Here is a 13,117-nt window from a genome sequence, read left to right on the forward strand (position 1 = left end):
CTTTGGACTGTGGGAGGAAACCGGAGCACCCAGAGGAAACCCACAGAAATGAGGAGAAGTTGCAGACTCCGCACAGTGACCCAAGCCGAGAATCGAACCTTGGACCCTGGAACTGTGAAGCAACTGTGCTAACCACTGTGCTACCGTGCCCCCTTAGTTAGGTAGTTACCTCTACCTCCTGGCCATGATAACTGCTGCTATCCCAGTAAGAGAGGGTCTCACTCCATCAATAGGAAAGCGACTAGGATATGCAGGAGCCCAACGAGGCCACTTTGCCCCCTCCACACCAAACATGGGAGAAGAGGGAAAAGCCCCAGGGCGGATGTAAAGATGGACACAACACTTGATTTGCCCCTGTTCTCCACATTTACAGGCACAATGATCCCCCCACATGGAAAGGGGCAGATAAAGACTGGTGTGTTAAAATTAACCCCGAAAACATAACATCAGGCTCACCCTCCTCAATATTCCCCACTCACCTGGCAATGTCCATTACCAAATCCTCCTCTTTCTTCACTTGATTATTGTCTACAATTGAGGACAGCCGTGCAACAATCCACATTCGCAGCCGCATCACTGCGTATCGAGGTCTGTGGAACATTAGAGACACTGTTAGTACAAGCAGTCTCAGCAAAACCCACCAACATTTTATTACCCACTTGTTCATAGTATCGCCAGTGCATAAGGAGGCCATTCAGCCCATCGAGCCTACATCAACTCTCCGAAAGAGCACCTTAACCCAGGCCAATTCTCCCCACCCTATCTCTGTAGCCCCACCTAACCTTTGGACACTAAGGGGCAATTTAGCATGGTCAATACACCTAACCTGCACGTCTTTGTACTGTGGGAGGAAACACACGCAGGCATGGGGAGAAAGTGCAAACACCGCACAGATAGTCACCCAAGACCGGAATTGCACCCGGGTCCTTGGCGCTGTGAGGCAGCTAACCATGGTGCCGCCTGTTGACCCCTGCTCATTGCGGTGGCGTGTGTGTGGGGGGGATCTCAACCATGACACACTGAACATGAAGAGACAAGAGAAAGTTATTCAACCTATCTTGCCTGTCGCACTGTCCTTCATTATTCCACCCATGCCCTTTGCTGAATCCCACAATTACCTCATCTGTGTAATATTTACCCTGGTAACCTGTGATGGGAGACCCACCTCCCCGCACTTAACTTCTCCACTTAAATTATGACAAAGATAATCAGTGGGGTGCAAACCAGACAGCCGATTTGCTACGGTGTTCTTTGTGCAACACAGGACTAAATTCACCCCATTTAATCTAATGCTGCAATTCTTCCTGATACTGCAGTTGGGACTGTTACACTTCACAACCTTGCCCTCTGCTCTTCTTTCCTTGGTACACCCACCCTATCAATCCTCTGCCAAAAAACAGAACGTGGGGTAAAAGATCAGCCAGTATCCACAAAAGGGACGACAGTTCAACGTTTAGGACTGTGCCCAACTCCGTAATTGTCGAACTAATTTTCGCTTCCCACCCCGTGAGACTGAACTCAAACTCAGATCCACCATCGAGATGTTTCACCGTTGACCAGGAATGGAGATGAAGGCACGTGCCGTCCAGAACAGATCTTTCCTCTAACAAGCTGTGAATACTGGGGTTCCTGACTTGCCTCAGCGGGTAAATAGAATCACTATTCATGACCATGATCACTGACCATGATCTGACTGGATGGCGGATTAGACAGAGCTGCTGGATAGCCTCCTCCTGTTCCAAGTCAGGCCCGAACAGTTACTTGAAAAGCACAAGTTAACCTCCGCAGTATCTTGAAGAGAGTGCTACATTATTATTGAGAGTTAAAACACACAATTCCTTTAAAGAAAGAATTGCAATTGGGTTTCACCCTTTTCTTGTCATTAAGGGAAGTACAACAACACACAGCACCTTTAAAGTAATGAAATGACCGAAGGTGTTTACAGGAGCATTATTTTTTAAAAATCAATTAAGAGGACCCAATTCTTTTTTTTCCCCAATTAAGGGGCAATTTAGCATGACCAATCCACTTACCCTGCTCATCTTTGGGTTGTGGGGGGTAAGGCCCATGCAGTCACGGGGAGAATGTGCAAACTCCACACGGACAGTGACCCAGGGCCAGGATCGAACCCTCAGCGCTGTGAGGCAGCAGTGCTAACCACTGCACTGCCCTTACAGGAGCATTATAAAACAAAATATGACACTGAGCTGCATAAGGAGATAGGTCAGATGATCAAAAGTCTGGTCAAAGAGGCCGGTTTTGAGGAGTGTCTTAAAGGAAGAAAGCGAGGTGGAGAGGCAGAGAGGTTTAGGGAAGGAATTCTAGAGTTTATCGCCTAGGCATTCAAAGGTGTAGCTACCAATAGAGGAGCGATTAAAATCCGGGATGGACAGGAAGCCAGGATTAGAGAAGAAAGTGTATTTTAAGGTCATAAGCTTCCTAGTCAACAGTGGGCCCAGTTCCCTGGTGATCTAGTGCCACCTCCTGTTTCACAGTGGTATAACAGCTCGATTAATTGAACTTCACAACTCACAGGCCAGCTCGTTTCTTGGACTCATTCTGTCGTTTGGTATTGAATTCTATGCAGGCCCCAAGGTTTGGGCTGATGAACATGCTTTTTAGCCAACTGACGTAATTCAACAAGACTGAGGGCTGCAGGTGACGGACCACTTTCCAATAGCTGGGGATCACAGGGTAACCTTGGTTAATGAGACACGTGAACTTCGTTATCACAGCGAGTTGTTTCTCGGCATCCTGGACGTTTTCAAGAAATGAACCAATATACTTCTCCATTTCTGGTGCGAACTTGAACCTGTCTGGGAGCTGAAAAATAAATGCTTCAATTAATGATCTTCAGCAGGATTAGCAATGAGGTAACCCTGTTCCCCTTACGAAGCTGTCACTACTTGGCTTAGCATAACACCGCATTATATTACAGAGCAAAAAATACACAAGCAGTTGAGATAATCTTTATTAATACAGCCACTTTTAATGTAGAAGAAGGTCCCATGGTGTTTTACAGCAGTATGATCAGGAAAATATCGTGAGCCACGGATGGTGATACTGGGACGGGTGCCTAAAAATTTGATCAAGATGGAAATTTAATGGGAACATGCTCAAGGAGGAGTGGAGATATTTGGGGAGTTAATTCCAGAGGTGAGGGCCTAGGCAGCTGAAAGCACAGCCACCAATGGTGTGGCAAAGTGACGGATACGCAAGAGGCTGAGATAGTAGAAACACGGCAATCCTGGGTGTGTTATACCCCTGGAGAGGTTTACAGAGCAGGTGGGGAGAGACCATGGTGAGATTTCAATGCAAGGATAGGAATCTTAAATTTGAAGCTTTGTTGGGTTGGCAACCAATATAGGCCAATGGGTACAGGGATAATTAGGGAATGGGACTGGTTCAAAGTGAGGGTAAGGGCAGAGTTTTGGATGCACTCAAGTTTATGGAAAGTGTAAGATAGGAGGTCAGACAAGAGAATTTGGAATGGTTGAGTCTGGAGGTAGCACGGATATGGATACGGATTTTAGTAACAAGTTAGCTGAAGCAGGACAGAGATGGCGATACTATATGGGTCGACTTGATGATGGAGGGAAATGTGTGCTCAGACGCTCAGCTCAAGAGATTTGGGGATCTCTTTCTTGAAGAGAGTTTTCAGAGTTTGGAGGAGCTGGAGGAGGAGTACGAGTTGCCAGGTGGGAACGGGTTCCGTACCTGCAAGTGAGGGATGTTGTATGGAGGCAGGTCTCGAGCTTTCCACACCTCCCACAAAGGGGATTACAGGATAAGGTGCTGTCGAGAACAGGAGTTGGGGAGGGGAACGTCTCAGAGATCTATAAGGAGCTGATGGAGTGGAAGGCAGCCCCAATTTAGGGGAGGTGAAGAGAAAGTGGTAAGTGTTGGGGGGGGGCAGAAAGAGAGGTGTGCCTGCGAGAGTTAATGTGTCCTCGTCGTGTGCCAGGCTCAGCCTGATTCAATTTAAGGTGGCCCGGAGACGGATTTTATTGGGCTGGAGGGACTCGGAGCGCCCAAAGTCGGGGGTTTGAGTTAGCGACATGGCGGGGTTCTCAGGCTTGAGAAAATTTAATTTGCCTTGAGGGTTTCATTACAGGGGTTCGCTCGTCGGTGGCAGCCGTTCATCGACTTCTTTGAGGAAAATTAGACTGTCAGCGGGGGTGGGGGGGGGGGGGGGTGGGGGAAAGAGAGAGAGAGAGAGAGAGAAAAGAGGCATGGAATTGACGAATAAGGGTAGGAAACCCAAGGGGATGATGGTTCTTTTGTTGTGGGTTCTGTGTCTGTTGGATGTTGTTGAAAAATGTTAAAATTATAAATGGCTCAATAAAATATTTTCTAAAAGAAAAGCTCAGCTCAGGGACAAATCGAACAAAGAGATTGGGAACAGGCTGGGTTAACCTCAGACACTAGCCAGGAGGGGAGAGGGAATCTGTGCTGAGGCAAGTGAGTTGGCGGTGAGGGTTCAAAACAGTGGCTTCAGGATTCCCAACATGGAGAAAATTTCAGCTTATCCACAACGAATGTCAGTCACGCAATCTGACAACACCGCAGCAGTGGTCGAGTCAATAGAGGTTGTGGAGATGTAGAAATAGGTGCCATCGCCGTACAGGTCATGGCTTTGAAATCGTCGCTGATGGATAGCATGCACATCAGAATAAGAAGGGGACTGAAGACAGACCCAGAGTTAAATGCGCAGGAGAGGGAAGAGATATTATTGCTGGAAATCCTGTGGCTCTGACTGGATGGGCCATAGTGGAAACAGGCATGGAAATTTTATTCAAATGGACAATGGAAAAGAGAAACTGGTGGAAGAGGGTGTCAAAGCTACAAAGTGGTCAGGAAGGATACGAAGGACAATGCACCACGCTCATAAGCAATGGGGTTTGTTTGTGACTTTGAGTAGGACCCTTTCAGTACAGTGGAAGGCACAGAAACCAAATTTCACAGGTTTAAACATGGAGATATAGGAAATGTGATCATGGATCATACATACACAAACAGATACATGCACATATGTACGTACACAACAAAAATTTAAAAAAGTGCACACATTTTCACTGTCTGTTTCGAAGTAGGAACCATCAACATTTTAGTATCTCCTTTCACCTGAACTGATGGAAAATCTCACTTGAAATGTTTACCCAGTTCCTCACATTCCTTTTTTTTAAAAATTGTTATAAAAATAAATTTTGAGTACCCAATTATTTTTTTTCCAATTAAGGGGCAATTTAGTGTGGCCAATCCACGTAACCTGCACATCTTTGGGTTGTGGGGGTGAAACCCACGCAGACACGGGGAGAATGTGCAAACTCCACACGGACTGTGGCCCAGGGCCGGGATTCGAACCCAGGTCCTCAGCGCCGTAGTCTCAGTGCTAACCACTGTGCCACGTGCAGTGCTCATTTCCTCACATTCCTTATGTTCCCTATCTTTCCTTCTCTCCATCCTGCATTTCAATTGTTTGACCTTACTTCAAAAATTGTTTTTAAAAGAACCGGGAGTGGGAGAAAAAGGTGAAAGGGATGTGTTACTGCAGAGCTGCAATTGGTCATCCAATTCAGTCTACAGACAACAGTAGTCATTGAAACCCTTGCTTTCAGCCAGGCTGCAAAGCTAAATCTTTGGTGATTAGGGAAGAAAGCTAAAAGGCCTTTAGACCGTCAATCTAGGGAGCTTTTTCAACTCTGGAGCCCTGCACTTTTACCTCTTCATCCCAAGGGAGTAGCAGAATTCTGGCCTCACTTTGCATTTACACTTTTGCACAAATATTCAAAGTCCTCAGTGCAGTAAAAAGAAAGCAGCAGTGAAAAGATTAATGCAGCTGACAAGACAGACAGCAGTTAATAGTAACCACAAGTTCAGTTAATACAGGCCTCCACACAGCCACAAAATGAAGATGGCTTCCTGGCCTTCATCTAATTAAAAGGTCAGCCAGTTTAGCCCAAGGTGCTTCGACTGCTACACCAGTATAAGCCTCCCTCGGTAGGTTTTCTTTTCTTTCACAGGATGTGGGCGTCGCTGGCTAGGCCAGCATTTTTTGCCCGTCCCTAATTGCCCTTGAGACGGTGGTGGTGAGCTGCCTTCTTAAACTGCTGATGTCCCTGGGGTGCAGGTACACTCACAGTGCTGTTAGGGAGGAGGTTCCTGGGCTTTGGCCCAGGGACAGTGAAGGTAAGCGATATATTTCCAAGTCAGGAATGAGTGGCATTCCAATGTATCAGCAGCCCTTGTTCTTCCAGATGGTAGTGATTGCAGGTCTGGAAAGTGCTGCCCAAGGAACCTTGGTGAGTTGCTGCAATGCATCTTGTAAATGGTACACACAGTTGCCACTGTGTGTTGATGGTGGAAGCAGTGAATGTTTCAGTTGGTGGATGGGGTGCCAATCAAGCAGGCTTCTGTGTCTTGGATAGCTTCGAGCTTCCTGAGTGTTGCTGGAGCTGCATTCCTCCAGGCAAGTGGAGAGTATTGCATCACACTCTTGACTTGTGCCTTGTAGATGGTGGACAGGCTTTGGAGAGTCAGGGGGCGAGTTATTCGTCACAGAATTCCCAGCCTCTGGCCTGTTCTAGTAGCCACAGTATTTATATGCCTGGTCTAGTTCAGTTCTTGGTCAACAGTAACTCCCCAGTATAAACATAGAACATAGAACAGTACAGCACAGAACAGGCCCTTCGGCCCTCGATGTTGTGCCGAGCAATGATCACCCTACTCAAACCCACATATCCACCCTATACCCGTAACCCAACAACCCCCACCACCTTAACCTTACCTTTTAGGACACTACGGGCAATTTAGCATGGCCAATCCACCTAACCCGCACATCTTTGGACTGTGGGAGGAAACCGGAGCACCCGGAGGAAACTCACGCACACACGGGGAGGACGTGCAGACTCCGCACAGACAGTGACCCAGCCGAGAATCGAACCTGGGACCCTGGAGCTGTGAAGCATTTATGCTAACCACCACGCTACCATTTCTCTCATAAATATCCAGCAAGCAACTGTTATTGGTGGATTAACAATAAGTGATCAAAAAATCCATATTCTTCTCAGAACAAAACTCTTTAAAAAATAAATTTAGAGTACCCAATTATTTTTTTCCCAATTAAGAGGCAATTTAGCATGGCCAATTCAGCTAACCCGCACATCTTTGGGTTGTGGGGGTGAAACCCACGCAGACACGGGGAGAATGTGCAAACGCCACAGACAATGACCCGGGGCCGGAATCAAACCCGGGTCCTCAGCGCCGTAGACAACAGTGCTAACCACTGCGCCACAGAGCCACCCAGAACAAAACACATTTTAAAGCCTACTGAATTGTCCATTCAGTCACCAGTGCTAAATGGGGCCTGATTGAAGACTAAATTAGTGCCTTTATACTCTAATCACTACTCCACAGATTTATGTTTGCCTTGATGCATTAGGTGATACTTTAGTCTTGGCTCAGCAGTAAGCCCAATATGGAAACATAAACATATCCATCTAAACTGACACTTCAGTACAGCACTGAGGGACTGCTGCACTGCCTAAGGAGCCATATTTTGGACAGGAAGTTAAGCTGAGGCCTTGTCTGCTTTCATGATCCCACATCGCTATTGAAAGAGTTCTCCTGGGTGCCCTGGTCAATCGTGATCTCCCAACCAACATCACAAAAGATAAAAACAAATTACTGCGGATGCTGGAATCTGAAACGAAAGGGAAAATGCTGGAAAATCTCAGCAAGTCTGGCAGCATCTGTAGGGAGAGAAAAGAGCTAACGTTTCGAGTCCGATGACTCTTTGTCAAAGCTAGCAGACAGAGAGAGTGGGAAATATTTATACTGTGGAGTAGGAATGAAAGATGAGTCATAGCCACAGAAACCCAGGGAAACTTGGTGCTAATGGCCACAGAAACCAAGGGGAAGGAGTGCTAATGGCAGTCCCCAGAGAGGACAAAAGATGTGAAAGGTCAAACAGCAGATAGGGGAGAAGAGGGCGGGGGGGGGGGGGGGGGGGGGGGGGGGGGGGAGTACAGTGGGACTTGCAGAGCTGTTGAGAGGTGCAGTAAACAGAATACAGTGCGGGGGAGAGCGAGGCACTTTGAGAAGGAGATGAACAATACATCGAGCAGGTGATGCAGGCAGCAGGAATAAGGGTGCTGAGGCACTTTGGGTAAACATACTACACCAGTACACAGAAGGCAAGCACAGAATTGGAAAATTAAAGGCTACGTTGACTGCCAGTGCTGGGTACGTGCAGTCAACCGTGGCACTACCTTACATTATAGTGAGCGACAGAGCCAACCCGCAAGGCCAGGACTAAAAATGGCACCGTTGAAATAATCACAGCAGTGTTAGCTCTCATTTCACACAATCCAGATTTTGTACAGGGATCCAATCGGAAACTGAAATTCAAGGAGCTATAGCTAAAGGCTCTCATACACAAAGCAAGCTAACAGTCTCGGCTGAATCGCCTGGCTATCTGATCAAGTTATTAAATAAGCTTTGTTAAAGCCAGCGGCTATCTTACTGCATGTACTCTTTCCAATGTTGAGAGATTAAGGCACTGATGAATAGATACTAATGTGCTGAAATAAAATTCTGGGAATTAAATCATTGCAGAAATTGGAGGTTTTACAACTGTTATTAAATGTAATACAAATTAATTTTGAGGTTTGCAATGTAAGCAGAGGGGCCATTGGGATTCAAACACAACTTCTATTTACTAAATAAACTCTTCAACCCATTGTCTGACAGCTATAAACTGCACTGAAAACCATGCCTTAATTACCTCACCACCTAGTCACAAAGCCTGAAAAAAAACAGCACTAAAGGGATAGGGAGAAACTATACATACATGTGCTGGCAGGCTGTTCACAGAGGGATGATGGTCACTGCCTTTCTGCCCATGGATGGCACAGTGCGCGTGCGCAAAATGGCCACCCTGCATTGGCAGGCATTACAGTGGAAATTTAAGTGCCTGCACCATGGGAAGGTCAGGCTTACAAGTTTAAAAATGCTGCAACTGTGGCAAGCTAGGTCGAAACTTCCCAGCAGGGTAGCATGGTGGTTAGCATAAATGCTTCACAGCTCCAGGGTCCCAGGTTCGATTCCCGGCTGGGTCACTGTCTGTGTGGAGTCTGCACGTCCTCCCCGTGTGTGCGTGGGTTTCCTCCGGGTGCTCCGGTTTCCTCCCACAGTCCAAAGATGTGCGGGTTAGGTGGATTGGCCATGCTAAATTGCCCATAGTGTCCTAATAAAAGGAAGGTTAAGGGGGGGGGGGGGTTGTTGGGTTACGGGTATAGGGTGGATACGTGGGTTTGAGTAGGGTGATCATGGCTCGGCACAACATTGAGGGCCGAAGGGCCTGTTCTGTGCTGTACTGTTCTATGTTCTATGTTCTAGAAGGCTGAATTCTGGCAAACATCATTTTCCCAATCAGAAAATTCAAGTCTTTAAAGTAACAGCTTTTTGAATGGTTGGCTGGCCATTCAATCTTTGTAAACCTCATTGTGCCAATCCATTGCTGTGTTGCACTGAAAGCCACGCCTTCATTACCTTTCCATCCAATTATTCTAATGCGCACACGCCTCCTTCATTACTCACACCGAGTGTCGATCATCATCACACTATGTTCACTAACGTACACTGGCTCCCAGTCCAGCCATTCCTTAAATTTAAAATTCCTGCTCCTCCAGTTCAAATCACTCCACGACCATGCCGATTTCTATCTCTGTAACCTCCACTAGTCCTACAGCCCCCTGAGAAACCTCGGTTCCTCCAATTCTGGTCATTTGTGCATCTGCTAATGTTCTTCACCAGTACATTGGTGACTGACTGTGCCTTCAACGGGTTAATGCCCAAGCTCTGGGATTATTCCCCTTCCCCGCAGTCTCCTATGTTAAATGCTCTTCTTTGGCCAGGTTTCTGGGACACTTGCCCCAATAGCTTGTGTGGTTCAGTGTCAAATGTTCACAACAAGTTAGAATAATAAAATTCCTACAGTGCAGAAGGAGGCCATTCAGCCCATCAAGTCAGCACTGACCCTCTGAAAGAACACTCTACCCTTGCCCCATAACATAACCTGCACATCCTTGGACACTAAAGGGAAATTGTAGCATGGCCAATCCACAAAACCTTCACAACTTTGGACACAAAGGGGCAATTTAGCATGGCCAATTTGCCTAACCTGCACACCTTTGGACTGTGGGAGGAAACCGCAACCTCCAGAGGAAACCCACGCAGACACGGGAAGAACGTAAAAACTCCACAGTCACCTGAGGCCTGAATTGAATCCGGGTCCCTGGTGCTGTGAGGCAGCATTTCTAACCACTGTGACACCATGCTGGTCAAGTGCACAGAGTATATATAGATAGATTGATTGATTTTGTGTTCATCATAAATCTCATTTTTATTGCCATCTTATGATGTAACCGACCAAACAAGATGGTGGACAAAGGATTTTCAGAATCATAGAATCCCTCCAGTGCAAGAGGAGGCCATTCGGCCAATTGTATATGGACCAACCCTCAAAAAGAGCACCCCACTCAGGCCCATAGCCCCACCCTATCCCCATGACCCAGGAACCCCACTTAACCTTTTGGACACTAAGGGGCAATTTTATCATTTCCAATCCACCTAACTTGCACATCTTTGGACATGTGGGAGGAAACCGACACATCCAGAGAAAACCCATGCAGACATGGGGCCAACATATAAATTCCAAACAAGGGAGTCACCAAAGCCTGAAAATGAACTATGTTGTCTGACTAATTCTTCACGCTGCTGTAGTTTCATTGATAGAAAGTTGTATACCACTAATTATGATAGGTGGTTTTCTGGGGTGGCGGTGGCTTTGTGGTATTATCACTGGACTAGTAATCCAGACAACAAGGGTCATTCTCTGGTGACCTGGGTTCAAATCCCACCACGACAGATGGTGAAATTTGAATTCAGTGGCAATACAGAATTAAAAGTCTAATGATAACCATGAAACCACTGTCGATTGTCGTAAATCAGGTTCACAAATGTCTTTCAGGGAAAAAAATCTGGTGGCCTCATCTGGTCTGGCCTACATGTGACTCCACAGTTGTTGACTCTTAAATGCCCCATAAAATGGCCTAGCAAGCCACTCAGTTCAAGGTCAGGTAGCAATGAGCGATACATGTCCTGCTGACAACGCCCACATCCCATGAATAAATGAGAAGATGTTAACTTGTTTTTTTTAGGCCTTTTTTTGACTGGCTAGTTTCTTATCAGCTCAGTTGTAACCCACTTCAGTTTCATGGGATGTGAAATGGAGGCACAGAATTGTGACAACAACAACATATATTTTTACAGTGCCTTTAATGCAATAAAGCATCTCAGGCCACTTCACAGGGGTGATTATAAAACAAAAATGACACTGAGCCACATGAGGCAATATTAGGACAGGTGACCAAAAGCTTGGTCAAAGAGATCGCTTTTAAGGATAATTTAGAGCAGGTGAGAGAGGTGGAGAACTGGAAAAGTCAAAGAAGAGAATTCCAGAGCTTAGGGCCTTGGCAGCTAAAGGCACAAGTACCACTGGTGGATTAAAATCAGGGATGCTTACAAAACCAGAATTGGAGGAGGGCAGATATGTCAGAGGGCTGTAGAGTGGAGGAGAATAGAGACGTGAAGAGGCAAGGATTTCAATAAAAGGTCGAGAAACAGATTATTTTTTTAAAATCGAGAAGTTAGTTACCCGGAGCAAACAAATAAATGAGCACAAGGATGATTGAGACTTGGTGCGAATCAAGGACACAGGCAGAGTTTTGAGTGATCTCAGGTTTATGAGAAGGAGGAATATGGGAAGCTAGCCAGCAGTGTGTTGGAATAATCAAATCCAGATTACAAAAAGGCACAGCTTCAGTAGCAGAGCATCCAAGGCAGGAACTGAGTCAGACTATGTTACCGAGGTGGAAATGGATGGTCACAGCGATGGCGCGGATATAGAACATAGAACAATACAGCACAGTACAGGCCCTTTGGCCCATGATGTTGTGCCGACCATTTATCGTAATCTAAGATCATATATGTGGTCAGAATTTTGCCTCAGGCTCAAATATAACTCCCAAGGTTGCCTGGTACAGCCTTACACAGCTGCCAGGGAGAGCGATGGAGACAATGGCTTGGAAACGGTAATGGGGCCTGAAGACAAGGGCTTTGGTCTCCCCAGTATTTAATTTCTGCTCGCCTACTACTAGGTGTTGCACAAGCAGTGACAATTAAAGGACAGTAAAGGATTTTGAGCTGACAGACAAATTAGTGCAGTTAATCTGGGTTCCGAGAGGAGAAAGATCGCGTGGAGTTTTAACCTATTTTTTCTGGGGCCAACGGGTTAGGAAGAGAAACTCTAATTTGAACAAAAGGCACTCCCCTGGGACTTATTTATTGTGTTTTAAGGAAGGGAAACCAGTTTCACAGCCCCTCTGAGTCCTCTCCAATTCTTGCCAGCTACCTACTGCAAGGGGAAGCCATGGCATTGGCAAACTACAGGCCATCAGGAAAGGAGAGGCCATTTCCTTTCAGACAAGGTAGAAGCAAAGCCCTCCAACAGTTCTCCTGTGCGTCAGTCGAGGCAACTGTCTCTTTACATTTTTACACCTCAAACCACTCCGTCTCTGACCACACTTGAGCAGCAGCTTCAGCAAGGGGGTCTCATTGGTTAGACGGTTGCTATTACAGCAACTGGATAACCATCTGCGGATGGCTTGATAACTCGGTCTCAGGCCACAGGCGGTCAACTGATGAACAGTTAATGCAGGTCACAAGCACAGACACGAATTTGCAGACACTGCAAAAACCCACATTTCAGCGATAGAGTCAAAAAGGAAATTAGAAGAAAGCTGGCCTCTGCTAATTTCTATAAAGGTTATTGAAAAGCTTCACAAAGTAACACCACAATACATGTGCTGGCGGGTGGATCATCCTCCACACCCCACACCTCCTCCGTCAACTCTTTCTTTTCAAGTTTACTTAATTATTTTTCCGAACTATAAATTAGTTCCCCTTTGAACTTTGTAAGAAGTCTTACAACACCAGGTTAAAGTCCAACAGGTTTGTTTCAAACACGAGCTTTCGGAGCACTGCTCCTTCCTCA

General features: G+C 46.3%; 1 protein-coding gene across 1 annotated transcript in view; it reads right to left on the reverse strand.

Moving 5' to 3' along the window:
* Positions 1-13,117, reverse strand: part of mybbp1a (MYB binding protein (P160) 1a) — a 107,039-nt gene that overhangs the window by 58,850 nt on the left and 35,072 nt on the right. Inside the window, exons 9-10 of the mRNA XM_038813653.1 lie at positions 2,534-2,823; positions 480-590 (exon numbers count right to left, since the gene is read on the reverse strand). Of these exons, the coding sequence (XP_038669581.1) occupies positions 480-590; positions 2,534-2,823 (401 nt within the window). The remainder of the gene's footprint in view (positions 1-479; positions 591-2,533; positions 2,824-13,117) is intronic.

Source organism: Scyliorhinus canicula, chromosome 12 (assembly GCF_902713615.1).
Source record: "Scyliorhinus canicula chromosome 12, sScyCan1.1, whole genome shotgun sequence".
Taxonomy (NCBI): Eukaryota; Metazoa; Chordata; class Chondrichthyes; order Carcharhiniformes; family Scyliorhinidae; genus Scyliorhinus; species Scyliorhinus canicula.